This window comes from Podarcis bocagei (assembly GCF_964188305.1).
Source record: "Podarcis bocagei genome assembly, chromosome: 13".
Taxonomy (NCBI): domain Eukaryota; kingdom Metazoa; phylum Chordata; class Lepidosauria; order Squamata; family Lacertidae; genus Podarcis; species Podarcis bocagei.
The window spans coordinates 53829011-53854121 of record NC_138138.1 but is presented as its reverse complement, the minus strand read 5'-3'; the positions used below and the strand labels follow the sequence as shown (position 1 = coordinate 53854121).

The 25111-nt window shown below is 51.1% G+C and overlaps 1 protein-coding gene across 1 annotated transcript; it reads right to left on the bottom strand.

Moving 5' to 3' along the window:
• Positions 1-358: 358 nt before the first annotated feature.
• SHBG (sex hormone binding globulin) lies at positions 359-20203 on the bottom strand. Its single transcript, XM_081167996.1, has 8 exons — positions 20029-20203; positions 17064-17179; positions 14752-14941; positions 12314-12475; positions 7228-7396; positions 4139-4272; positions 2625-2844; positions 359-1510 (listed from the first exon to the last, which is right to left on the bottom strand). Exons 1-8 carry the CDS (start codon positions 20128-20130, stop codon positions 1332-1334), a joined length of 1272 nt encoding a protein of 423 aa, XP_081024122.1. The 5' UTR covers positions 20131-20203; the 3' UTR covers positions 359-1331.
• Positions 20204-25111: the final 4908 nt, after the last annotated feature.

The following is a 25111-nucleotide window of genomic DNA, read 5'->3' as shown; positions in this document are numbered from 1 at the left end:
TGCCAGATTCAATCGCCGCCCTGTCCCTACACACAACACACACGCAAAACCTCGCACAACCGCCCGCAATCACAACCGAAATCTGGTCAGGCCGTTCCCAGGCACTCAGCAGTCGCACAACCACGCCTCGGACTGAGGCCTCGTCTGCACTGCGCATTTAAAGCAGAATCATGCCGTTTTAAACAGTGTGCCGTCGTCCCCCAAAGGATCCTGGGAGATGTAGTTTGTTAAGGGTGCTGAGAGTCCTTAGGAGACAGGGAATTATGTTCACATGTGTAAATATGTACAATTTTTTGGCAATGGGTGTTTAAGGAGATAACAGAAATCACTGGGTTAAAAGTGACAGAAAGTCCAGAGGTTGCCTTATTATCAATTTACGATGGGGCGGACAGTTCGCAGGCTACGAAGGACTTGCTCACAAATTTATTGACAGCTGCACGAATCATGATAGCTAGGAAGCGGAAGGGCCAAGGGGAATATAAAATGGAAGAATGCTATAAAGAGGTGTGGGGTATAGCTATTTATGATAAATTAACATCTGCCCTCAAGGTGAGACAGGGAATACGCAGGAGAAATGATTTTGAGGCGATACGGAAGGTCTTAATAGAATTTGTCAAAACAGAAAGGGGTCAAACCATCGCTAGAGGTGTCAAAATTTTGGGAGGTTGGATGGTTACAACGGAATGGCCTCGGTGGCGTGGGGTGCACATTTTTATCCTTATTTATTTGTGATGATTACTTTGTCAAAATAAAATTTTTAAAAAGGGGGGGGGGGAAGAGGAGAGTCTTCTGTTTATGGAGGAACCATTCGCAGAGTAGTTGAACCACCGGCTATGGGAATTGTAAGTCGCTGAAGGGTACAGGGTCTCCTTGGAATCACAGAGCCGTAGAGTCGGAAGGGACCCCCGGAGGTCATCCAAACCAACCCCCTGCAATGCGGGATTCCCAGCTAAAGCGCCCATGACAGACGGCCTTACAACCCTCATGGAGGAGAGAGCTGTCAGAGGTTCCTTGCCGCAATGGCTATGCACTGCCCCCACAGCTGGGATAGCGACTCTCGCACTCGGATCCCGCTCACCATGAAAACAGGAAGCTGGGCCGGACAGGTCGCACCAGCATCCTGTCTCTCCTGTTTTCGGCGCCCGTGGTGAACTACATTTCCCAGGATCCCTTGGGGGAGAAGCTGTGAATGTTGAGAGCGACCTGGTTGTGCGTTAAATGTGCAAAGGGGGGATTAGTGAGCTGGGGGGGGCAGGAGATGGGTGTGTGTGTGTGCTTTTGCTCGGGAGAAGGATGGCGGCTTCTCGGGAAAAGATGCGCCGCCGTATTCCCTAATCCTCTTGGTCCGCCTTGGCCTGCCCTACGTCGGCTCCGGGGCAGCTGTGGGGCCAGATAGTGTTGCTCCTAGATTGCACTTCGTCAAAGTCCAGCTCGTGTCCTTGAACCCGGATCCCACGCAGGCAGCCCCGGAAGAAACTCCTCTCCTGGGCCGCCGGGAATTTTTCCTGTCCTGCAACGGAATAGAAATGGAATGGAATGGAATGGGTGGGTATCACAATGGAGGAAAGATGACTTATATGCACTTATAGGCAATGGCCTAAAAAGGCAAAGGGTAAAGGGACCCCTGACCATTAGGTCCAGTCGTGACTGACTCTGGGGTTGTGGCGCTCATCTCACTTTATTGGCCGAGGGAGCCGGCGTTTGTCCGCAGACAGTTTATCCGGGTCACGTGGCCAGCATGACTAAGCCGCTTCTGGCGAACCAGAGCAGCACACAGAAACACTCTTTACCTTCCCGCCGGAGCGGTACCTATTTATCTACTTGCACTGGTGTGCTTTCGAACTGCTAGGTGGCCAGGAGCTGGGATCAAGCAACGGGAGCTCAGCCCATCAAGGGGATTCGAACCGCCTACCTTCTGATTGGCACATCTTAGGCTCTGTGGTTTAGCCCACAGTGCCACCCGCCTAGACAGCATCTTAAAAAGCAGAGACATCATCTTGCCAATAAAGGTCCGTATAGTTAAAGCTCTGGTTTTCCCAGTAGTGATGTATGGAAGTGAGAGCTGGACCATAAAGAAGGCTGATCGCCCAAGAATGGATGCTTTTGAATTCTGGTGCTGGAGGAGACTCTTGAGAGTCCCATGGACTGCAAGAAGATCCAACCTCTCCATTCTGAAGGAAATCAGCCCTGAGTGCTCACTGGAAGGACAGATCCTGAAGCTGAGGCTCCAAGACTTTGGCCACCTCATGAGAAGAGAAGACTCCCTGGAAAAGACCCTGATGTTGGGAAAGATGGAGGGCACAAGGAGAAGGGGACGACGGAGGAAGAGATGGTGGGACAGTGTTCTCGAAGCTACCAGCATGAGTTTGACCAAACTGCGGGAGGCAGTGGAAGACAGGAGGGCCTGGCGTGCTCTGGTCCAGGGGGTCACGAAGAGGCGGACACGACTAAACGACTCAACAACAACAACAACAACAAAACCTCTCTAGGAGGATGGTAAGGGGTGCAGTCTGGGGGAAGGTTCAGAGGGCCAGGTGGAGAGGTCTGGGGGCCACATCCTGGAGCTGAGATTCCCCACCCTTTGCAGGGGGGGGGGCACACACAATTCTTATGGGGACACGTACCAGGCAGCCCCCCGACGACGAAATCCCCCTTTTTCCCCAGCCAGATGTGCTTCAGGCTTTCGAAATCCAGTTTCAGGGTGGGCTTCGAGGTCTCCGCGTCGCCCAGTCGGAGCGTGGCGTGGGACGGGGTGATGCTCAGGAGTAGGGGGGCGTCCAGGCAGCCCCCCAGGGGGAAGGGCACCTGAAGGACCGTCTTGTTGCCCAGGTGAGCCGTCAGATCCTGGAGCACGAAATGGGGGGAGAGAGAAGGGCAGGAGGTTAGGAACCTGGCCAGCCAAGAGAGATCTGTGGAACTCACAGACACATGACAGGCAGGAAAAAAGGAGGCTGCTGGCGAAATCTGATGTTTCCCCAAAGGTGGGTGTTGGCTGGTGCCATGACCAGAGATGATGATGATGATAATAATAATAATAATAATAATAATAATAATAATAATGTGGTACCTCGGGTTAAGTACTTAATTTGTTCCGGAGGTCCGTTCTTAACCTGAAACTGTTCTTAACCTGAAGCACCACTTTAGCTAATGGGGCCTCCTGCTGCTGCCACACCGCCGGAGCACGATTTCTGTTCTCATCCTGAAGCAAAGTTCTTAACCTGAAGCACTATTTCTGGGTTAGCAGAGTCTGTAACCTGAAGCGTATGTAACCTGAGGTACCACTGTAATAATGATTTATTATTCATACCCCACCCATCTGGCTGAGTTTTTCCAGCCACTCTGGGCAGCTTCCAACAAAATATTAAAATACAATAGTCCTTGAGATATTAAAAGCTTCCCTTAACAGGGCTGCCTTGTCTCCTAAAAGTCTGGTACATCTGGTGGGAGGGCGTTCCTGTGACATCTGGTGGGAGGGCGTTCCACAGGGCGGGCGCCACCACCGAGAAGGCCCTCTGCCTGGTTCCCTGTAACTTGGCTTCTCGCAGGGAGGGAACCGCCAGAAGGCCCTCGGAGCTGGACCTTAGTGTCTGGCTGAGCGATGGGGGTGGAGACGCTCCTTCAGGTATACCAAATTCCCCTCCAACCCACGTTTGCAGGGTAGACTCTCCCGTCCATCTTTGGCGAGATGCTTGGTGGGGTCAGACCAGAGCGATTGGTCGACAGACAGCCTGAGGTCTCCCATCCATTTTGGACTACAACTCCCATCAGTCCGAGCCAGCACACCTGTGTTGCAAGGGCTGATGGGAGAATGGCCACGCTGGCCAGGGACCAGAGCGGTTTAATCACCCATCCCTCTTCCCAGGGAACTCTGGGAAATGTAGCTCTAACAACTCCCAGCACCCTCAAGAAACTACAACTCCCAGAATTCTTTGGGGGGGAAGAAGGAAGCCATGACAGTTCACCCTGCATCAAAACTCTTTGTTGAACATGCGGTTCACATGCGCCCAATGTTTTTTGCATTGTGTACACCCCTGCTTCCATTATTTCAGGTTCTCTGGGGTCCTCGTGGTGCTGTTTTGGGGGCCACACCTCTTCCGTCCCCACCTTCCCCGGGGGGTCTACGTGTTGCAGCCCTCACCGTGCGACGCAGGCTCAAGCGCAGGGGGAAAGCGGAGGTAGCCAGCAGGGGCGCTGACTGCGGTGCGGCCCCGATCCACATTTCCACAGTCAGGGACCAGCTCCGGTTGGCAGAGATGACTCCGGTAGGGAGGCCTGGAGGGTGAGGGTTGCGGGGGGAGAGAGAAAGAGGGGGTAAATAAGTTTATTGAGAGTTACACAGTCCTCATTGTATCATAATTGAGAGGAGAGAGAATGTCTGGATCAACACAGAATTTTGGGGGAAGAAAAAAATATGGGCAAATAATTATTGCACGCAGGACGAAGGGATGTAGATCTTCACTGCTGGGTGAATAAATTACGGAATAGGTTAATACAAGTGGAAGTCACAAACATCGCAGCTGTTGAACAAGGGACTATGATGAAGACTGGAATACAACTGGAATACGTAAGATTTTGGAAGCAGAAAAAGAGAGAAAAGAATTGCTGAACTTGTAATCCAGAAAGTGGGAGGTCATCCAAATTACATGATTGGATATTTGATTAATTGCTATTTAATTTGGCATTATATAATAATAATACATATTCACTGGATTATAATAATAATACACATTCACTGGAAGGACAGATCGTGAAGATGAGGCTCCAATACTTTGGCCACCTCATGAGAAGAGAAGACTCCCTGATGCTGGGAAAGGTGGAGGGCACAAGGAGAAGGGGAGGACGGAGGACGAGATGGTTGGACAATGTTCTCGAAGCTACCAGCATGAGTTTGACCAAACTGCGGGAGGCAGTGGAAGACAGGAGTGCCTGGCGTGCTCTGGTCCAGGGGGTCACGAAGAGGCGGACACGACTAAATGACTAAATGACTAAACAACAACAATAATAATGTACAGTACTAAGGCACTGGTTAAAAAACAATTATTAATGCATGGTCATGGAAGTGGAGCTGACCCCCATTGATTTTCTTTAGGTTTTAGAAGGTAATGAAGTTTAAAATAGCGGATTCATGTTTCTCCTAAAGTTGAACTTAGATTCTTTTATTGAGTAGCCAGCTATCACCAAGCTCAATTGGCCTTTTGCCTCTATTTTTGGGTCTTCCCACCCTTTTGCTACAGGGACGGGTGTGCCCTAGTTTTGTTGTTGTTGTTGTTTAGTCGTTTAGTCATGTCCGCCTCTTTGTGACCCCCTGGACCAGAGCACGCCAGGCCCTCCTGTCTTCCACTGCCTCCCACAGTTTCGTCAAACTCACGTTTGTAGCTTTGAGAACACTGTCCCACCATCTCGTCCTCTGTGTCCCCTTCTCCTTGTGCCCTCCATCTTCCCCAACATCAGGGTCTTTTCCAGGGAGTCTTGTCTTCTCAGGAGGTGGCCAAAGTCTTGGAGCCTCAGCTTCAGGATCTGTCCTTCCAGGGAGCACTCAGGGCTGATTTCCTTCAGAATGGCGAGGTTGGATCTTCTTGCAGTCCATGGGACTCTCCAGAGTCTCCTCCAGCACCAGAATTCAAAAGCATCCATTCTTCGGTGATCAGCCTTCTTTATGGTCCAGCTCTCACTTCCATACATCACTACAGTGGTACCTTGGGTTAAATACGCTTCAGGTTACAGACGCTTCAGGTTACACACTCCGCTAACCCAGAAATATTACCTCAGGTTAAGAACTTTGCTTCAGGATAAGAACAGAAATCGTACTTCGGCGGCGCAGCAGCAGCAGGAGGCCCCATTAGCTAAAGTGGTGCTTCAGGTTAAGAAAAGTTTCAGGTTAAGAACGGACCTCCGGAATGAATTAAGTACTTAACCCGAGGTACCACTGTACTGGGAAAACCATGGCTTTAACTATACGGACATTTGTTGGCAAGGTGATGTCTCTGTGCTCTAGTTTACAGCTGCCTAAAAATAGCTCGTTTGGTTTCGGGAAAACAGGCTAAAGGTTCTCTTTGTCTGAAAGTATTTTGCCAGACCATGAACCTTATGAGGTTCTAGTAAAATAATTGCATAGCTCTGTCAGTGAAGAAGTTCTTCTATGATGGGGGAAGCTGCATACATCCACAATCTCAGATATGCAGATGACACCACCTTGATGGCAGAAAGTGAGGAGGAATTAAAGAACCTTTTATTGAGGGTGAAAGAGGAGAGCGCAAAATATGGTCTGAAGCTCAACATCAAAAAAACGAAGATCATGGCCACTGGTCCCATCACCTCCTGGCAAACTGAAGGGGCAGAAATGGAGGCAGTGAGAGATTTTACTTTCTTGGGCTCCCTGATCACTGCAGATGGTGAGAGCAGTCATGAAATTAAAAGACGCCTGCTCCTTGGGAGAAAAGCAATGACAAACCAAGACAGCATCTTCAAAAGCAGAGACATCACCTTGCCAACAAAGGTCCATATAGTTAAAGCTCTGGTTTTCCCAGTAGTGATGTATGGAAGTGAGAGCTGGACCATAAAGAAGGCTGATTGCTGAAGAATGGATGCTTTTGAATTCTGGTGCTGGAGGAGACTCTTGAGAGTCCCATGGACTGCAAGAAGATCAAACCTCTCCATTCTGAAGGAAATCAGCCCTGAGCGCTCACTCGAAGGACAGATCCTGAAGCTGAGAGTCCAATACTTTGGCCACCTCAGGAGAAGAGAAGACTCCCTGGAAAAGACCCTGATGTTGGGAAAGATGGAGGGCACAAGGAGAAGGGGACGACGGAGGACGAGATGGTTGGACAGTGTTCTTGAAGCTACCAGCATTAGTCTGACCAAACTGTGGGAGGCAGTGGAAGACAGGAGGGCCTGGCGTGCTCTGGTCCAGGGGGTCACGAAGAGTCGGACACGACTAAACGACTAAACAACAACAAAGTTGTGCTGGGTGTACCACTAAGGTTCAAAAGTCTAATTGCCCATAATTCAGCCACCGGGCCGCAGCATCCCTCACTCACAGTAGCTTCCGCGAGGGAAGCCCCACAGCGAGGGCACTGCGGCAGCCTGGCCTTAAGGCAACGGGTGTCAGGACTGCATCGCAATGGAAGGTCTGTGGCTTTTGCTATTCAGCTCAAGGGAACAGAGATCTAGGCTTGGGTGGTGGAATTGGGGGAGCAAGACATTTGCTGGGTCCTGCCCGGCTGGTACCTGAGAGAGCGAAGGTGGCCAGTCCGTTCCCCGGGAAGAAACTCCCCCTGCGGATGGTGGGGAAGCAGACCTTGTTGTCTTTGTCCTCCAGGGACGTCCCTTCCAGCCACTCGGTGCTCTTGTTCAGCCAATTCCATCGCCTCATGCAGCCGTCCATGGCCGGGTTGAGCTGGAAGGCAAAGGGAGCGAAGAGGGTGAAGGGCAGGGAGAGGAAAACCAAAATTCGACAGGGACAAATGCAAGGTTCTGCACTTAGGGGTGGAGATATAGGGTGTGGGCCCCCCAACTCGACCATAGCTGTCAACTTACAGATTTGAAAATAAGGGACCAGCAGCCTCGAAAATAAGGGAACAGCAGCTAAAATACGGGATCAACAATTACTTTGATAAAATACATATTTTGTTGCGTGCAAATGGCTTTAGATACCTATTAGGTCCCTAAATTACCATATAGCATATATTCAACACAAAAAAAGCAACAATTTGTTGTTGACAAAGGACAGCTGGACATAGAAAGGGCCCCATTACCTTCAGTAGCTTATTTAAGGGACATCAACAATAAGGGACAGCAGCGGGACATGGCACTGGGATAAGGGACTGTCCCGCCAAATAAGGGACGCTTGACAGCTATGAACTCGACAGCAGTGTGTGTGGTGATCTAGGGGTCCGAGGGGAGCGTGAGACAGTGGTGTGGTGCCACGTGCAGCGGTTCTCAACCTGTGGCTCCCCAGATGTTGTTGGACTACAACTCCCATCATCCCTAGCTAGCCAGAGCTCAGGGATGATGGGAGTTGTAGTCCAACAACATCTGGGGACCCACAGGTTTAGAACAGCTGTGCTACAGCGTAAAGAGCTATTCTAGGCTGCATCAACAGAAGCTTTGTGTCCAGGTCATGGCTAGGCAAGCTAAGGCCCTGGGGACTACAATTCCCATCCTCCCTGTCCACTGGTCCTGCTAGCGAGGGATCATGGGAGTTGTAGGCCAAAAACATCTGGAGGGCCGAGGTTGAGGAAGGCTACTGTAACCCATGGGAAGGCAAACTTAGGCCCGGGGACTGGATCCAGCCCAATCGCCTTCTTAATCCGGCCCACGGACGGTCTGGGAATCAATGTGTTTTTACATGAGTAGAATGTGTCCTTTTATTTAAAAGGCATCTCTGGGTTATTTGTGGGGCATAGGAATATGTTCATTTATTTATGTTTTCAAAATATAGTCCAGCCCCCACAAGGTCTGAGGGACAGTGGACCGGCCCCCTGCTGAAAAAGTTTGCTGACTCCTGACTCCAAGTCAAGGGAAGTCATAATATTCTTCTACTCTGCCTTGGTCAGACCCCACCTGGAATCCTGCGTCCAGTTCTGGGAGCCACAATTTAAGAAGGATGTTGACAAGCTGGAAGATGTGCAGAGAAGGTTGACCAAGATGACCAGGGGTCTGGAAACCATGCCTGATGAGGAACGGTCGAAGGAGGCTGGGTATGTTTTGATTGGAGAGAGGAGATATGAGAGCCATCTTCCAGGATCCAGTATCACACGGAAGATGGAGCAAGCTTGCTTTCTCCTGCTCTGGAGGGTAAGACTCGAACCCGTGGCTTCAAGTTTCAAGAAAGGAGATTCCGACTAAATATTAGGAAGAACTTTCTGACAGCAAGAGCTGTTCGACAGGGGAACGGACTCCCTTGGAAAGTGGTGGACTCTCCTTCTTTGAAGGTTTTTAAGCAGAAGTTGGATGGCCATCTGTCATGGATGCTTTCGTTGAGATTCCTTCATTGCAGGGGTTTGGACTAGAGGACCGTGGAGCACGTTGCGAGTTGCAATTCATTTCAAAATAAGCCCCCCCTCCTCTGAGTGTGGGTTTTCTAGACTGATTTGCGCTCCTAGTTTCCTGCACCGTATTTTTCGCTCCATAAGACGCACCTGACCATAAGATGCACCTAGTTTTTAGAGGAGGAAAACAAGAAAAAAAAATATTCTGAACAAAACAGTGGATGTATGATTTTTGTGGTTCATGCCACAGACATGTGATCTGATGGTGAATTTGGGGTGACCCAATGCAAAAATCCTGAGGATCCATGGCCTTTTACCTCCCCCCTCCCAGGCAGCCTCCTTTATCTCTAGAGTCCCTTATCTCTCTCCTGATCCCACCGATCAGCTGTTTCCTTTCAACACCCCCTTCCCTCTTGTTTGCCTTAGCGTCATTTCCTTAACTGGAGCAGTTTTTTGCTCCTCCTTTTCTTCTAATTTCTCTCCTTATTGCTTTAGTCTTCCTGTTTCCCCCCTTTGCAAGTTTGCTGTCTTTACCTCCCCCTCCCAGGCAGCCTCCTTTATCTCTAGCATCCCTTATCTCTCTCCCCGATCGGCAAACGATCAGCGGCTTTGTTTCAACACCCCCTTCCCTCTTTCAAAAAATGAGCTGCTTTTTGCCCCTGGGCAATTCGGCTCCAGGGACCACTCATTCGCTCCATAAGATGCACAGACATTTCCCCTTTTTAGGAAGAAAAAAGTGCGTCATATGGAGCAAAAAATACAGTAATCTATTTCCCCCCACACACACACTTATTTGTGGGCCTGTTGTGATAGGCCATGGGTCAGCAACCTTTTTCAGCCATGGGCCGGTCCACTGTCCCTCAGACCTTGTGGGGGGCCGGACTATATTTTGAAAAAATAATAATGAACGAATTCCTATGCCCCACAAATAACCCAGAGATGCACTTTAAATAAAAGGACACATTCTACTCATGGAAAAACACGCTGATTCACGGACCGTCCGCGGGCCGGACTGAGAAGGCGATTGGGCCGGATCCGGCCCCCGGGCCTTAGGTTGCCTACCCCTGTGATAGACAGCTGTCTCTCGCACCCAGCTAAATTGCCGGAGGAAATTGTGTTTTGGTTTGCACCGCAGAGATTAAGGGATGTTATTGCCGTTCAGATTTCTTCGCCTGAGGGTGCAGCTAATTCTGTTTCTGTGGAGGCAGCTGGGGCGACAGAAATTCAAACCTGACTTCTGCTGCTTCGATGGTACGTGAGAAGAATTGTTATGACGCTTTAGTACAATTACAATGCTTAACCTTACAACTGCTGCTAAGATTGTGAAAGCTAAAATTTGGGGAGTAGTGGGGAGCGCATATTTCCTGCTATATCTGAATGGATGGAGAAAATGTTGTCCATTTGATTAAGCTGACTTACGACGAAAGAATACATATAAACCAGTCTTGCAGGATTATGAATCATCTAGGCCAGGGGTCAGCAACCTTTTTCAGCAGGGGGCCGGTCCACCGTCCCTCAGACCTTGTGGGGGCCGGACTATATTTTGGGGAAAAAATAATGAACGAATTCCTATGCCCCACAAATAACCCAGAGATGCATTTTAACTAAAAGCACGCATTCTACTCATGTAAAAACATGCTGATTCCCGGACCGTCCACGGGCTGAATTGAGAAGGTGATTGGGCCGGATCCGGCCCCCGGGCCTTAGTTTGCCTACCCCTGATCTAGCCCAACTCCAGGAATCTTTTGCCCGACGTAGATCTCGAACCCACAACTCCAAAATGTTCCACTGGCTGAGCTATGGAAAAAGGGGTATTTTTTGTACTGTTTTGGAAGAGCAAGTTCAACGATAACGTCCAACCTTGCGCTGAAACCGTATTTCTCCATGCGATTTGTCTTGGGTTTATTTTGTTTAATAAAATAAATAAACATTAAACTGACAGGAATGGTGGGTTCTTGCACGCTGTCCTGGGATCTGTTTGGACGAAGAACGGTATAGGATTCTTAGAAACCCTCCATCCATTGAACAGGGGCTCTATCCATGTGAAGGACCAGGTGCGCAGCCTGGGAGTCATTCTGGACTCACCGCTGTCCATGGAGGCGCAGGTCAATTCTGTGTCCAGGGCAGCTGTCTGCCAGCTCCATCTGGCACGCAGGATGAGACCCTCCAGGCCCGCAAGCTGTCTCGCCAGAGTGGCGCATGCTCTGGTTATCTCCCGCTTGGACTACTGCAATGCGCTCTGCATGGGGCTACCTTTGAAGGTGACCCAGAAACTACAACTAATCCAGAATGCGGCAGCTAGACTGGTGACTGGGAGCAGCCGCCAAGACCACATAACACCGGTCCAGAAAGACCTACACTGGCTCCCAGTACGTTTCCGCAGTGGCGTAGCGTGGGGGGTGCGGGGGGGGCCGGCCGCACCGGGCGCAACATCTGGGGGGGGGGTGCGCTCGCACTCGCACCTCTAGTGGAAGAGACTCGAGTGCTAAAATCCACGGGTTAGGGGGCGCAAATTACTTGCCTTGCCCCGGGTGCTGACAACCCACGCTACGCCACTGCGTTTCCGAGCACAATTCAAAGTGTTGGTGCTGACCTTGAAAGCCCTAAATGGCCTCAAAGGCCCAGTAGACCTGAAGGAGCGTCTCCACCCCCATCGTTTTACTCGGACACTGAGGTCCAGCTCCGAGGGCCTTCTGGCGGTTCCCTCACTGCAAGAGGCCAAGTTACAGGGAACCAGGCAGAGGGCCTTCTCGGTGGTGGCACCCGCCCTGTGGAACGCCCTCCCACCGGATGTCAAAGAGAACAACAACTACCAAACTTTTAGAAGACATCTAAAGGCAGCCCCATTTAGGGAAGCTTTTAATGTTTGAAATATTACTGTATTTTAATTTTTTGTTGGAAGCCACCCAAAGTGGTTGGGGAAGCCCAGCCAGATGGGCGGGGTATAAATAATAATAATAATAAATTATTATTATTATTATTATTATTATTATTATTATTATTATTGGTGACCTGGTGTTCTTTCTAACCTCCACCACCAGAGGGAGCCAAGCTCACCAGCTGGGGGGGCAGGGGGCAGCCCCCCAATATTTTCAAGAGCAATTCCAGAGCGATGCTTGGCACTGCGAGAGGACCAGTCTCCAGATACTGCAGCCCCAACAAACCGTTCCGCTCTTGCTGCCGGAGACAGGGGGTCCTGATGCAGAAACAGTGCCCTCTAGCGCCACCTACTGTTGGCTCCTCCTGCCATACCTGTGCCAAGGAGCTCCAGCCCCCACCTGCAGCCCCTTCTAGCGTACAAGGAGGGGGACAGGCTCTCTTACTGGGTGAAGGAGCTCTTCTGTGGGGATCAGCAAGCCCCCGACGCCAATGCGCAGGGCGAAGACAGGGGCCTCCACGATGGCTTCGGAGACGTGGTTGAGGGTCAGCTGGTCAACGCCGTCCACTGCCAGCAGGACGGTGTGCCCCTCGTTCTTCGCCATGATCTGTCGGGCAGAGCGGAGAGGCATTAGGAACAGGAAAGGCTCAAAATGCCCCCTTCCTTGTCTCTCTACTCTGGCAGGAACAAGGGCGACCATTCAGCGGTTGATATCATATAGGCGCATCGCTCTGCAAGCTCAGGAAGAGTGCTGGGGTTTTCTGTTTTCCTCCTCCCTCCACACTCCTTTCCCTCTCGTGTCGTGTCTTCCACACGGGAGGCTTAATACGACAAACAGGTCGCTGAGCTACAGCAAACGGGTTGTTGTTTTTTAACGTAGCAGGTTCCCCCCAGAAAAAGGGAGGTCTGAATTAAAGCACGGATGTACTGGAATGTCAGTTGTGACATGCAGACATTACGCAAAATTCACACATGGGCGTGAAAGGCAAAGATCCCACCTCAAAAACAGACAAAAAAAGTGAAAGCAGCTTGAGATTGTAAGATTGAGAGCAGGAAGTGCTTTGCCACTGACATTTGTAGACATCCCTTTCCCCCTGAAGAGAGGAACAAAAGCGCTCTGATTTTAATATGAACAATGCCCTTCAATGCACTTTAGTGTTGCTCAATTAACACAGAGGCTTTTTGATCAGAAGCAAATAGCCAAGGGGCTGTTTATTGGGGTGTTTGCAAAGGGCTAGGCTACCTTATTCAGAGCCGGATCATTGTCTACACACTGACTGAAGATTTCTGGGGTTTCAGCCGAGACCTCTCCCAGCCCTACTTGCAGTTGTCAAGAACTGAACCCGGCACCCAGATGCTCTCGCACGGAGCTCCAGCCCTCCCCCTTCTTTTAGATCAGAGGTTCCCCAAATGGGTGGCACCTAAACCACCGAGCCTCTTGGGCTTGCTGATCAGAAGGTCGGCGGTTCGAATCCCCGCGACGGGGTGAGCTCCCGTTGCTCGGTCCCTGCTCCTGCCAACCTAGCAGTTCAAAAGCACGCCAAAAATGTAAGTACAGTGGTACCTCTGGTTGCAGACAGGATCCGTTCCAGAGCCCCGTTTGCAACACGAACAGAACGCAACCTGCTTTTGTGGGAGCGCGGGTTGTGATTCGCCGCTTCTGCGCATGCGCGTGATGCCATTTAGAGTATCTGCGCATGTGCAAGCGATGTAACCCGGAAGTAACCCTTTCTGGTACAGTGGTACCTCGGGTTACATACGCTTAAGGTTACAGACTCCGCTAACCCAGAAATAGTGCTTCAGGTTAAGAACTTTGCTTCAGGATGAGAACAGAAATCGTGCTCTGACAGCGTGGCGGCAGCAGGAGGCCCCATTAGCTAAAATGGTGCTTCAGGTTAAGAACAGTTTCAGGTTAAGAACGGACCTGCGGAACGAATTAAGTCTTAACCCGAGGTACCACTGTACTTCCAGGTCGCTTCGGGACTCAACCTGAAAACATTTAACATGAAGCAAATGTAACAAGAGGTATGACTGTAGATAAATAGGTACCGCTCCGGCGGGAAGGTAAACGGCATTTCCGTGCGCTGCTCTGGTTCGCCAGAAGCGGCTTAGTCCTGCTGGCCACATGACCCGGAAGCTGTACGCCGGCTCCCTCGGACAGTAAAGCGAGATGAACGCCGCAACTCCAGAGTCGGCCACGACTGGACCTAATGGTCAGGGGTCCCTTTACCTTTACTAACCACTACACCTTAGATATTGACACACAAAGGCCCTCATATTCCTCCTGTTTAACAGCGCTCAATCAACCAATCATTTTATATGCATGCCGCATTTCCAGAGTTAAAGGTAAAGGGACCCCTGACCGTTAGGTCCAGTCACAGATGACTTTGGGGTTGCAGCGCTCATCTCGCTCTACAGGCCGAGGGAGACAGCGTTTGTCCACAGACAGCTTTTTCAGGTCATGTGGCCAGCATGACTAAGCCGCTTCTGGCGAACCAGAGCAGCGCACGGAAACGCCGTTTACCTTCCCGCCGGAGTGGTACCTATTTATCTACTTGCACTTTGACGTGCTTTCGAACTGATAGGTTGGCAGGAGCTGGGACCGAGCAACGGGAGCTCAGTCCTTTACCATCAGGGGTCCTTTACCTTCACCTGAACAAATGTGGGGTTGGTTTATGAAGCCAAGGGGTTAGGAGCTTCTAATAGTTTGGGGAGTGGTGGTTTAGGTCCTCCCTGGCACCTCCTAGTCCGAGACCACATATGGGTCCTGCCCCAATATTTTGGGGCATTTCAGGGGGGTCTGTGTGTGTAGAGTGAGTTGCGTCTTCATCTACCTAAACTTTGCATCTGTCACAGGAACACACACAAACACACACCCCGTACCCGGTGCCACTGGCCGTCGTCGAGGCGCCGCCCCCCGGAAACGGTGACGTTCGTCAAGGTGTTGTGGATCTGGATTTCGGGTTTGCCGTTGCGCAGAGCCAGGAGGAACCAGTTGACTCCGGGGCTCATGTCCCCGTAGAAGATCACGCCTTCCGGGTCGAAGGTGCGGAAGTCGAAATAGGAGGTGGCGCTGGGGAGACGGAATCAGAAGCTGCTGAGATCAGCCGGGCCCCACTTAATCCCAGAATGGTAAAGTTGGACGGGACCTCTGAGGGTCATCTAGTCCAGTGTTTCCCAAACGTTTTTGGGCAACGGCACACCTGTTTACCGGAAAAAAATCTCGCGGCACACCACCAGTAAAGCCCCGCCCCGTGACGTCAGCGCGCAGCGTCACGCCAGGAGGGACGCACAAAAGTGAAAGTTTTTTCCCTTCCCCTTGCCGGGGTGGGAGGAGGCAGCAGAGCGAGGGACTGAGGGACGGCGGCAGCTGAGGCGGCGGCGGCTGTTGTGCTGGTGGCGGCGATAGCGGGCGGAGGAGGAGCCGTCGCCGGGAGTTGCTGCTGCTGCTGTTGCTGCTGCTGCCCGGACATGCCGGCCTCCTCCTCCTCCGCTGTCTCGCAAGCAACCCACCCTCCCCCCGCTTCCCCAGACCGTCTCCCCCCCCCCACCGCCGTGTCCCCTACCTGTGCTGCAGCCCCACTAGCCCCAGCGTGATCACATGGGGCACGTCCAGCTCCGTGGGCCACAGGCCGGAGGCGATGCACCCGAACACGCCGCACTCCTCCCGAATCCCCAGCTCCTCGAATTCCATGGTGCCCGAGCGAACACGTGTTGTTGTCAGCGCAGCTGCTTCTGTTATTGCCGCTGCTGCCTCCTGCCGCCGCCGCCGCCTGGGTTTGAGGGGGGGGGCGGAGGAGGAGGAGGAGAAGGAGGCGGCGGCCTCAGAGGCGCGAGTTCCTCTCCGCGCCCACCCCTTGCGCCCGCCTCATTTACATGCATACATTACCAAGGGGCGAAATTCCTCGCCTCGGGGCTGCTCCGCGTGGTGGAGTTGGTTTCCCCACCCCAGAGGAGCAGAGCAAGAGAGGTCGCCTTCGGGGCGGGGGGGGGCTACTTTGTATCTGCCTTTGGACACAAGTTAGCTCCCGCTCGCTCTTTCTCTCTCCCCACAAGTTAACTTTGTTTCCCTCTCTCTTTCTCTCCGCGCGCGCGCGCTTCTGAGAGCGAGTTTTGCCCAGTGGCTCCGAGAGTGTAAACGGCTGGCTGAAGTGCTGAGGAGACCGCGAAGGGCGGAGGGAGCTGGGCTTTGCGCGCGACGGAAGGGGTTATTCCCCCCCCCCTTATGGAAACGGGGTTTGAGGGAATAAGGGGTAGGGAGGAGACTTCGGTTTTTGCGCGACTGAGCAGGGGAAGGGGGCGTCGGCGGGCGCTCGCCTCAGATTGGAGAAACGCTACCAAAGGGTTGTGAGCGGGGGGTGTGTGTGTGTTAAAAACATCCCTCCCTCCGTGGGTGGAGGAAAGGGGGCTGGGAGGCAGGATGTGGCCCCGGCGGAGAGCTTTAGGTGGCCCAACCCCTTCCCTTTCCCAATGAGGTGGAAGCATTGGCGGGTTTCTGCAACCGCGCCCCGCCCCCTTCCGCCGTCCGTGCCCCCCCTCCCTTCGTACGCAGCCCCAAAAGTGCCTCCGGACTCCGAACGCGCTTCTTTTTCGGGTCGCTTCCCTCTCGCGCGCTGCTCACTTGGTTTTGTTCTCTCCTAGGCGCCCGACTCGCCCGCCTCCCTCCCACGGCACACCAGCCGGTGTCTCACGGCACACTAGTGTGCCGCGGAACACCGGTTGGGAAACACTGATCTAGTCCAACCCCCGCAATGAAGGTAGCTTTTCAAGGTTTAATGATTTATTGTGTTTTTATATGTGTTGGAAGCTGCCCAGAGTGGCTGCGGCAACCCGGTCAGATGGGTGAGGCACAAATATTATTATTATTATTATTATTATTATTATTATTATTATTATCCCAAACCAAATAATAATAATAATAATAATAATAATAATAATAATAATAATAATAATAATAATAATAATGGTTCAGGAGTTATCTCAACTCTAAAATTGCCCTTCTTGGTTGTTGTTTTATTTTTTAAGAAGGGTTGTTCCCAGGCAGGCAGAAATCCAACAGGTTTTTTCCTTCTTTTAATAATTTCAGTGAGCAGTGGGGTTTTGACAAGAAATTTTCCGCCCCGGGTACCCCCTGACCTTGCTACGCCACTGCCCCAATGACTCTCAGGACCTTGCGGCATGACTCAGGCACTTACCTTGTCACCGTGCGCGGATCGATGACCAATGTGGCTGTCGGGGAGGGGTCTCCCCATCTCTGCCCAACGTTCAAAGCACCTGCCTCTCCAGAGACGGACTGGAAGCACTGGCCGTACTGGGGGAGAAAAGATATAATGGCCATTTACCATCATTGGCCACTAGGTGGCAGCACCGACCCGGAAAAGAAATAGGGAACGGGTGAATTACCAGAACTGACCGGTAGGTGGTGATGCTGCTGCTGCTGCAAATAAAGAATATTTCACAGTTCATTACACCTAAACGCCACAAGGTGGCGCTGTTGCCCCGTTAAAATTTAATACATATTTTTCCCCCTGCGCAAACTGCTTTAGAAAGCCAATTGTAATTAATTAATAGCAGGGCTCGTTTTCGGTGCAGCTCCGAGCGACTGTCAATTCGGCGTTTCTTTCTTGCGCTGGCGTCTCGTGGGAATGAAACCTGGATTAATTCCGCTGGGGAAGAAAAATAACTCTTGGAAGCAGAATTATGTCCTATTTGCCTTAAATAAATAAATAAGGACCTGCAATAGACGCCTTATTTACCCACCCACCCATAAGGGGGAATCTACGCTTTTAAATTGTGCAATAGGCACAATTTCAACCTATAAAGCCTTGGTCAGTAGGAAGTGGAGGTGGCGGGTTTCACCTGTTGAATTTCTGCCTGCAGCCCAGCTGTGAAAGGCCCTGGGACCCTATAAACAGAGGCCACTAGATGTAAGTCAGTCAAAGCCCCTTCCTGCTGTGCGGATGAGCAGTTATACTGTATTAGCTGTAAGGCTATTATTATTATTATTATTATTATTATTATTATTATTATTATTAAAGATTTAAAGGTAAAGGGACCCCTGACCACCAGGTCCAGTCGTGGCCGACTCTGGGGTTGCAGCGCTCATCTCGCTTTACTGGCCGAGGGAGCCGGCGTACAGCTTCCGGGTCATGTGGCCAGCATGACTAAGCCACTTCTGGCGAACCAGAGCAGCGCACGGAAACGCCGTTTACCTTCCCACTGGAGTGGTACCTATTGATCTACTTGCACTGGTGTGCTTTCGAACTGCTAGGTGGGCAGGAGCAGGGTCTGAGCAACGGGAGCTCACCCTGTCGCGGGGATTTGAACTGCCGACCTTCTGATCAGCAAGTCCTAGGCTCTGTGGTTTAACTCACAGCGCCACCCGCAATTTATTACTTTACAAAAATACATGCATTGCATTTTCTACAGATCAGTTTCACTTGTTGCAAGACATTAGTGTTGCATGCAGTATTGGGTTGGGAAGAGAAGAGAGGGAAATAGGGGGAGGGACACAAGACCCAAACTACTCTTCTTCTTCTTCTTCTTCAAAATTTCTCAGGAATTAGGGATTAAAATGTCGGCACCCACCAAGGAGGCCTGAACCAACTCAGGCCACTTCCTGGGACCTCTGCTTCAGCCCTGATTTCCTCTTCTTTTTATTATTGATCATTATTATCATTATCTTTAAAATTAAATTGGGGGGGGGATTAGTGTCCGTCCCCTCTGCCCTTTCACCATTACCATCACTGTTTTTTAGTATTTCACCTTATTGCCTTTGCGATTGCTGTTTTTCTTTTCTTTTTCCCTTTTTTTGTTGTTTGCAAAGACACACACACACACACACACACACACAATGAAACAGATTATTAACAATATATTTTTCCTTCCCCTCATTCTCCCAAAGGGTTTTTTATATATACCCTTTTATTTTTATTATTATATATAGGTAAGTGGGTAAGGTACTACTTCAACATTTTTAGTTCTTTTCTTTTCTTTCTTTCTTTTTCTTTCCCACCCCCTTTCTTTCTTTCTTTCGTTCTTTCCTTCCTTCTTTCCTTCCTTCCTCTCTTTTTCCTTCTCTCCCCCCCCCCCACACAAAGCTGTAAGGCAATTATTATTTCAAAAAATAAACACAGTGTGTTTGGGGGCGGGTATTGTTTTTGTTAGTTACGACGGCATGTATTTTTGTCTTTTTATATTGTAAACTGCCCAGTGATCTTCAGACAGAGCAGCATAGCTGTGAAAGGGGCTAGGAGCCCCTGTCAGAAAAAAAATATGGCAGGGACCAAGTAATTCAGTTCTTTACTTTCAAAATATTAGGTGACCTGTGGGAAAAAACCCTTCCCAAACTCTAAAAACTCATCCTGCAGCAGTAAAAAGTGGAAGGAAGTAATTTCCCATCACCCACTGCTTCTCCATTTCAGGGAGGAAACTACAAACCCCATGATGCTTTGCGAAGACAGCCTACAGGGAAAACTTCACCTGTTGAGCTCCTGCCTGCGGCGCAGTTGCAAAAAGGCCCCAGGGATTCTGTGAAGGCAGAGCCATCATTTCACGAAGGATATTTATTTCCCATGCCTCTCTTCTTTAAAGAGAACTTAATCCCCCCCATCCTACGAGCCAGACATTGTTTTCCCTGGCGCTGCTGTAGACACTCTGGACATGCTCAGAGGGATCTCCAGCCCAAAATGTCCCCGAGGCTGAACCCAAAGCATCAGCGGGAGATGTGGGGCTGACGCAGCCCACCCGGAGCCCAGTCTCCTGTCTGGGAAGGAGGAGGAGTCCTCCACTCCCATCAGAAGAATCCTGTGGCAGGGAGTTCCGCAGTTTAACTGCGCAAAAGAGGACTTCCTTTGGCCTGGCCTGACTCTTCCAACGCTCACCTTCATCGTACATCCACAAGTTCTAGTGGGAGGGAGGAAATTCTCCAGGCCAGGCTTACTTTTATAAACGTTGCGGCATCCTGTGACGTAGGTGGATTTTTCCCTGGTTCCGGCGTTGCTGCAAGCCCTCTGGATGTGCTCAGAGGGCTCTCCTGTGCGAAACGCCCTGAGGCCAAATCCAGGCACGGCTGGGACCCAGGCGTGCCCCCCGAAATCTTCCCATCACCCCTCTCCCAGACGCTTGCTCCCTGCTACCCGGCAAATCTCCCAAACTCACCTTGGGAACGTGGATACCCAATATGTCCTGCAGCCCCTCCCCGGCCGCCCGAGGGGGTCCTGAGACCACCAGGAGGACCAGCCAAGGCCAGATGGGGTTCATTTCTCCGGAGGGCGTCAAGATTCAACAGAGTCTGGCAGAGACTGCAGCTGCGAGCCGGGATATGTGGTGGGCAAATAGCGATAATTCTGCACTGTCAGGAAAGGTTGTTGACATAAACTCGTCGGGTCAAGGCTTGCATGGACGCAGCAGAAATTCATGGGGGCAGGGAGACGGGATTTGGGGGCCCGGAGCCTGAGCCCGGCTCTCTGGAGTTCCACAGCATATCCAGGTGTGCTCCTGCATCTTCCATCCTGGTTCCCAAAAATTGCCACCTGGACCCATCTTCTCCGTTCGCCAGCCTCTCCGGACCACGACGTTTCTTTCCCTTTGTTCTAAATTGTTTTATTTGAACAGACGATAGGAGAGGTAAGCCTTGTACAAGCTTCGAAGCGAAGAGGGAAGGGAGCTTTGGCCAAACCAGAAACAAGGCCTCTCTCTCTCTCTCTCCTCTTGCAAGCCAAAGAGCTGCTTTGCAAAGATGCGCTTTGCAAGAAGCTCGTTTGGAGAGACGTCGGTGGCGCGATAAAGCGCCGCAAGGCCCACAACTGCAGTCTTATAATGGCAAGCGGCTGCATCGCAACAAAAGCAAAAGATGCTCCATTTAAGGCAAACCTCACCCCATGCCCCATATGGGACGCGGGTGGCGCTGTGGGTCAAACCACAGAGCCTAGGATTTGCCGATCAGAAGGTCGGCGGTTCGAATCCCCGCGACGGGGTGAGCTCCCGTTGCTCAGTCCTGCTTCTTCCAACCTAGCAGTTCGAAAGCACGTCTAAGTGCAAGTAGATAAATAGGTACCACTCCAGCGGGAAGGTAAATGACGTTTCCGTGCGCTGCTCTGGTTCGCCAGAAGCGGCTTAGTCATGCTGGCCACACGACCCAGAAGCTGTACGCCGGCTCCCTCAGCCAGTAAAGCGGGATGAGCGCCATAACCCCAGAGTCGGCCATGACTGGACCTAATGGTCAGGGGTCCCTTTACCCTTTACCTTTTACACCCCGTGCATCTAGTCCAACCCCTTAAACGCAGGAATCTTTTGCCTGGCGTAAAACTTGAACCCAAGACCTTGAGACTAAGATTCTCACGCTCTACCAACTGAGTTATCATCCTCTTGCATATTGCGAGGGCAGGAGTCACAGATCCCTCTTGTCTCCCATACGGTTTGGGGGTGAGTGCGAGACTCCAAGATCCCCCATTCAGGGGGAAATGGAGGGTACCCCCATTAGGATTAGGTAAAGGGTAAAGGGACCCCTGACCATTAGGTCCAGTCCTGACCAACTCTGGGGTTGCGGCGCTCATCTTGCTTTACTGGCCGAGGGAGCCGGTGTACAGCTTCCGGGTCATGTGGCCAGCAGGACTAAGCCGCTTCTGGCGAACCAGAGCAGCGCACGGAAACGCCATTTACCTTCCTGCCGGAGTGGTACCTATTTATCTACTTGCACTTTGATGTGCTTTCGAACTGCTAGGTGGGCAGGAGCAGGACTGAGCAACGGGAGCTCACCCCATCGCGGGGATTTGAACCGCCGACCTTCTGATCGGCAAGTCCTAGTCTCTGTGGTTTAACTCACAGCGCCACCCCACGGATAAATCTGCGCTCAGGGCAGGAGAGCCATATATAAGGTGGGGGACACCTGGCTTGCCAGTTAATATATGTGAAAAGGATCTAGGCCATGCGTATGCAAACTAGGGGCCGGATCCAGCCCAATCACCTTCTCAGTCCGGCCTGCGGATGGTCCAGGAATCAGCGTGTTTTTACATGAGTAGAATGTGTCCTTTTATCTAAAATGCATCTTTGGGTGATTTGTGGGGCACAGGAATTTGTTTGTTTGTTTTTTCCAAAATATAGTCCGGCCCCCCACAAGGTCTGAGAGACAGTGGACTGGCCCCCTGCTGAAAAAGTTTGCTGAGCCCTGATCTAGGGGCCTGAGTGGACCACAAGCTCAACGTGAGCCAACAGTGTGATGCAGCGGCAGAAAAAGCCAACGCTATTCTAGGTTGCATCAACAGAAATTTAGTGTTGAACTCAAGGGAGGTAACAGGACCACTTCGTTCCGCCTGGGTCAGACCACATCGGGAATACTGTGTCCCATTCTGCACACAATTTAAGGATGTTGACAAGCTGGAAGGTGTGCTGAGGAGGGGAAGAAGATGGTCAAGGGTCCATCAAGCCTGGTGAGGAACGGTTGAAGGAGCAGGGTGAGTTTAGCCTGGAAAGGAGAAGATCTGACAGCCACCTTCAAATATCTGAAGCACTGTCCCATGGAAGAGGGAGCAAGCTTGTTTTCTCCCGCTCTGGAGGGTAGGACTCGAACTCGTGGCTTCAAGTTACAAGGAAGGAGACGCCGACAAAACATTCGGAAGAACTTTCTGACAGTAAGAGCTGTTTGACAGTGAGACTGTGATGGGGTTATGGATCCTCTGCCATCGCTTGAGGCCTCAATGGCCTGGAGGGCCTTCCATCAGCTTCGGCTGGTAGCCCAGCTGAACCCTATCTGGACAGGAATAGCCTAACTACTGTTGTCTATGCTCTGGCAACCTCTAGGCTCCATTAAAGGTAAAGGTAAAAGGTAAAGGGACCCCTGACCATTAGGTCCAGTCGTGTCTGACTCTGGGGTTGTGGCGCTCATCTCGCTTTATTGGGCAAGGGAGCTGGCGTACAGCTTCTGGGTCATGTGGCCAGCAGGACTAAGCCGCTTCTAGCGAACCAGAGCAGCGCACGGAAACGCCGTTTACCTTCCCACCAGAGTGGTACCTATTTATCTACTTGCACTTCATGCTTTCGATTTGCTAGGTGGGCAGGAGCAGGGACCGAGCAACAGGAGCTCACCCCATCGCGGGGATTCGAACCGCCGCCCTTCTGATCGGCAAGTCCTAGGCTCTGTGGTTTAACCCACAGTGGCTGCCTCGGAAGACAGTTCAGAAACTTCAGAATTCAGCGGCCAGGTTGCTCACCGGAGTAAGCCAGTTTGAGCATATTGCACCGATCCTGGTCTGACTGCACTGGGCAGTTTCCGGGCCCAGTTCAAAGTGCTGGTTTTGACCTATAAAGCCTTTGTAAGGCAGGCGTAGGCAACCTAAAGCCTGGGGGCCGGATGAGGCCCAATTGCCTTCTCAATCCGGCCCGCGGTCTGGGAACCAGCTTGTTTTTACACGAGTAGAATGTGTGCTTTTATTTAAAATGTATCTCTGGGTTATTTGTGGGGCATAGGAATTCGTTCATTCCCCCCCCACAAAAAAAATATAGTCCGGCCCACCACATGGTCTGAGGGACGGTGGACCGTCCCATGGCTGAAAAAGGTTGCTGACCCCTGCCTTAAACAGCTCAGGACTGCAATGCCTCATAGAATCCTAGAGTTGGAAGAGACCACAAGGGCCATCGAGTCCAACCCCCTGCCAAGCAGGAAACACCATCAGAGCACTCCTGACATATGGTTGTCAAGCCTCTGCTTAAAGACCTCCAAAGCAGGAGACTCCACCACACTCCTTGGCAGCAAATCCCACTGTCAAACAGCTCTTACTGTCAGGAAGTTCTTCCTAATGTTTAGGTGGAATCTTCTTTCTTGTAGTTGGGATCCATTGCTCCGTGTCCGCTTCTCTGGAGCAGCAGAAAACAACCTTTCTCCCTCCTCTATGTGACATCCTTTGATATATTTGAACATGGCTATCATATCACCCCTTAACCTCCTCTTCCCCAGGCTAAACATGCCCAGCTCCCTTAGCCGTTCCTCATAAGGCATCGTTTCCAGGCCTTGGACCATTTTGGTTGCCCTCCTCTGGACACGTTCCAGTTTGTCAGTGTCCTTCTTGAACTGTGGTGCCCAGAACTGGACACAGTACTCCAGGTGTGGTCTGACCAGAGCAGAATACAGTGGCACTATTACTTCCCTTGATCTAGATGCTATACTCCTATTGATGCAGCCCAGAATTGCATTGGCTTTTTTAGCTGCCGCGTCACACTGTTGGCTCATGTCAAGTTTGTGGTCAGCCAAGACTCCTAGATCCTTTTCACATGTACTGCTCTCAAGCCAGGTGTCACCCATCTTGTATTTGTGCCTCTCATTTTTTTTGCCCAAGTGCAATACTTTACATTTCTCCCTGTTAAAATTCATCTTGTTTTTGCCCACTTCTCTAATCTGTCAAGGTCGTTTTTGCCTCAAGGACCACCTTTTTCCATATGAAGCGACCCAGACCCCGAGATCATCTTCTGAGGCCCTTCGTGTGCCTCCTCCGTGAGAGGCCTGGAAGGTGGAAACACAAGAACGGGGCCTTTTCTGTGGTGGCTCCCCGTCTGTGGAATGCCCTCCCCAGGGAAGTTTGCCTGGTGCCTTCATTATACATTATGCGCCAGGCAAAAACATTCATCATCAACCAGCCCATTGGTCAATTAAACCACCGATGGCCTTTAAAACTGTTTGGGGGCGGCAGCTGCTGTTTTGTTTTGTTATGATGTTTTTCCTTTGTTTGTTTTGGTGCTTTCAAACTGCCCTGTCCTCCTCAGATGAAGGGTGGTATAGAAAAAATCTCTCTTATGTAATGATGAGGCGTGTGGACCATTCAGGAATTTCTCCAGGATCGGGGTTAGGGATTAGACAAGGCGTAGATCCATCAACCGATTAGCTGTGTGAAGGCGCCAACATTATTCTGGTTGGCAGAGGGCAAATAACAAGTTTGGCAGAAGTTGGGACAATCGGCTATAATCATAGAAATGTAGAGATGGAAGAAGTCATCCAGTCCAGTCTGATGCAGGAACCGCAGCTAGAGGATCTCTGGCACAGGTGTGCAGTCCTGCACTCTGTACATGCCCAGAGGCATCTTGATTCTCATTCAGAATCCTTCCAAAAGTGGTCAGATGTTGCTTTCGCCACACTTTCCCCCTAATTTTTTTTGGATTCCCCTAGGGCCATATAAAAGGATGTCACATAGAGGAGGGAGAAAGGTTGTTTTCTGCTGCTCCAGAGAAGCGGACACGGAGCAATGGATCCAAA

Coding starts and splice junctions, on each gene's coding strand:
- SHBG (XM_081167996.1), bottom strand. CDS start 20,130: ATGAACCCCATCTGGCCTTGGCTGGTCCTCCTGGTGGTCTCAGGACCC. Junction 17,180..20,028: donor TGGGTATCCACGTTCCCAAG/GTGAGTTTGGGA, acceptor TTTCTCCCCCAG/TACGGCCAGTGCTTCCAGTC. Junction 4,273..7,227: donor GGCCACCTTCGCTCTCTCAG/GTACCAGCCGGG, acceptor CTCACCCTCCAG/GCCTCCCTACCGGAGTCATC.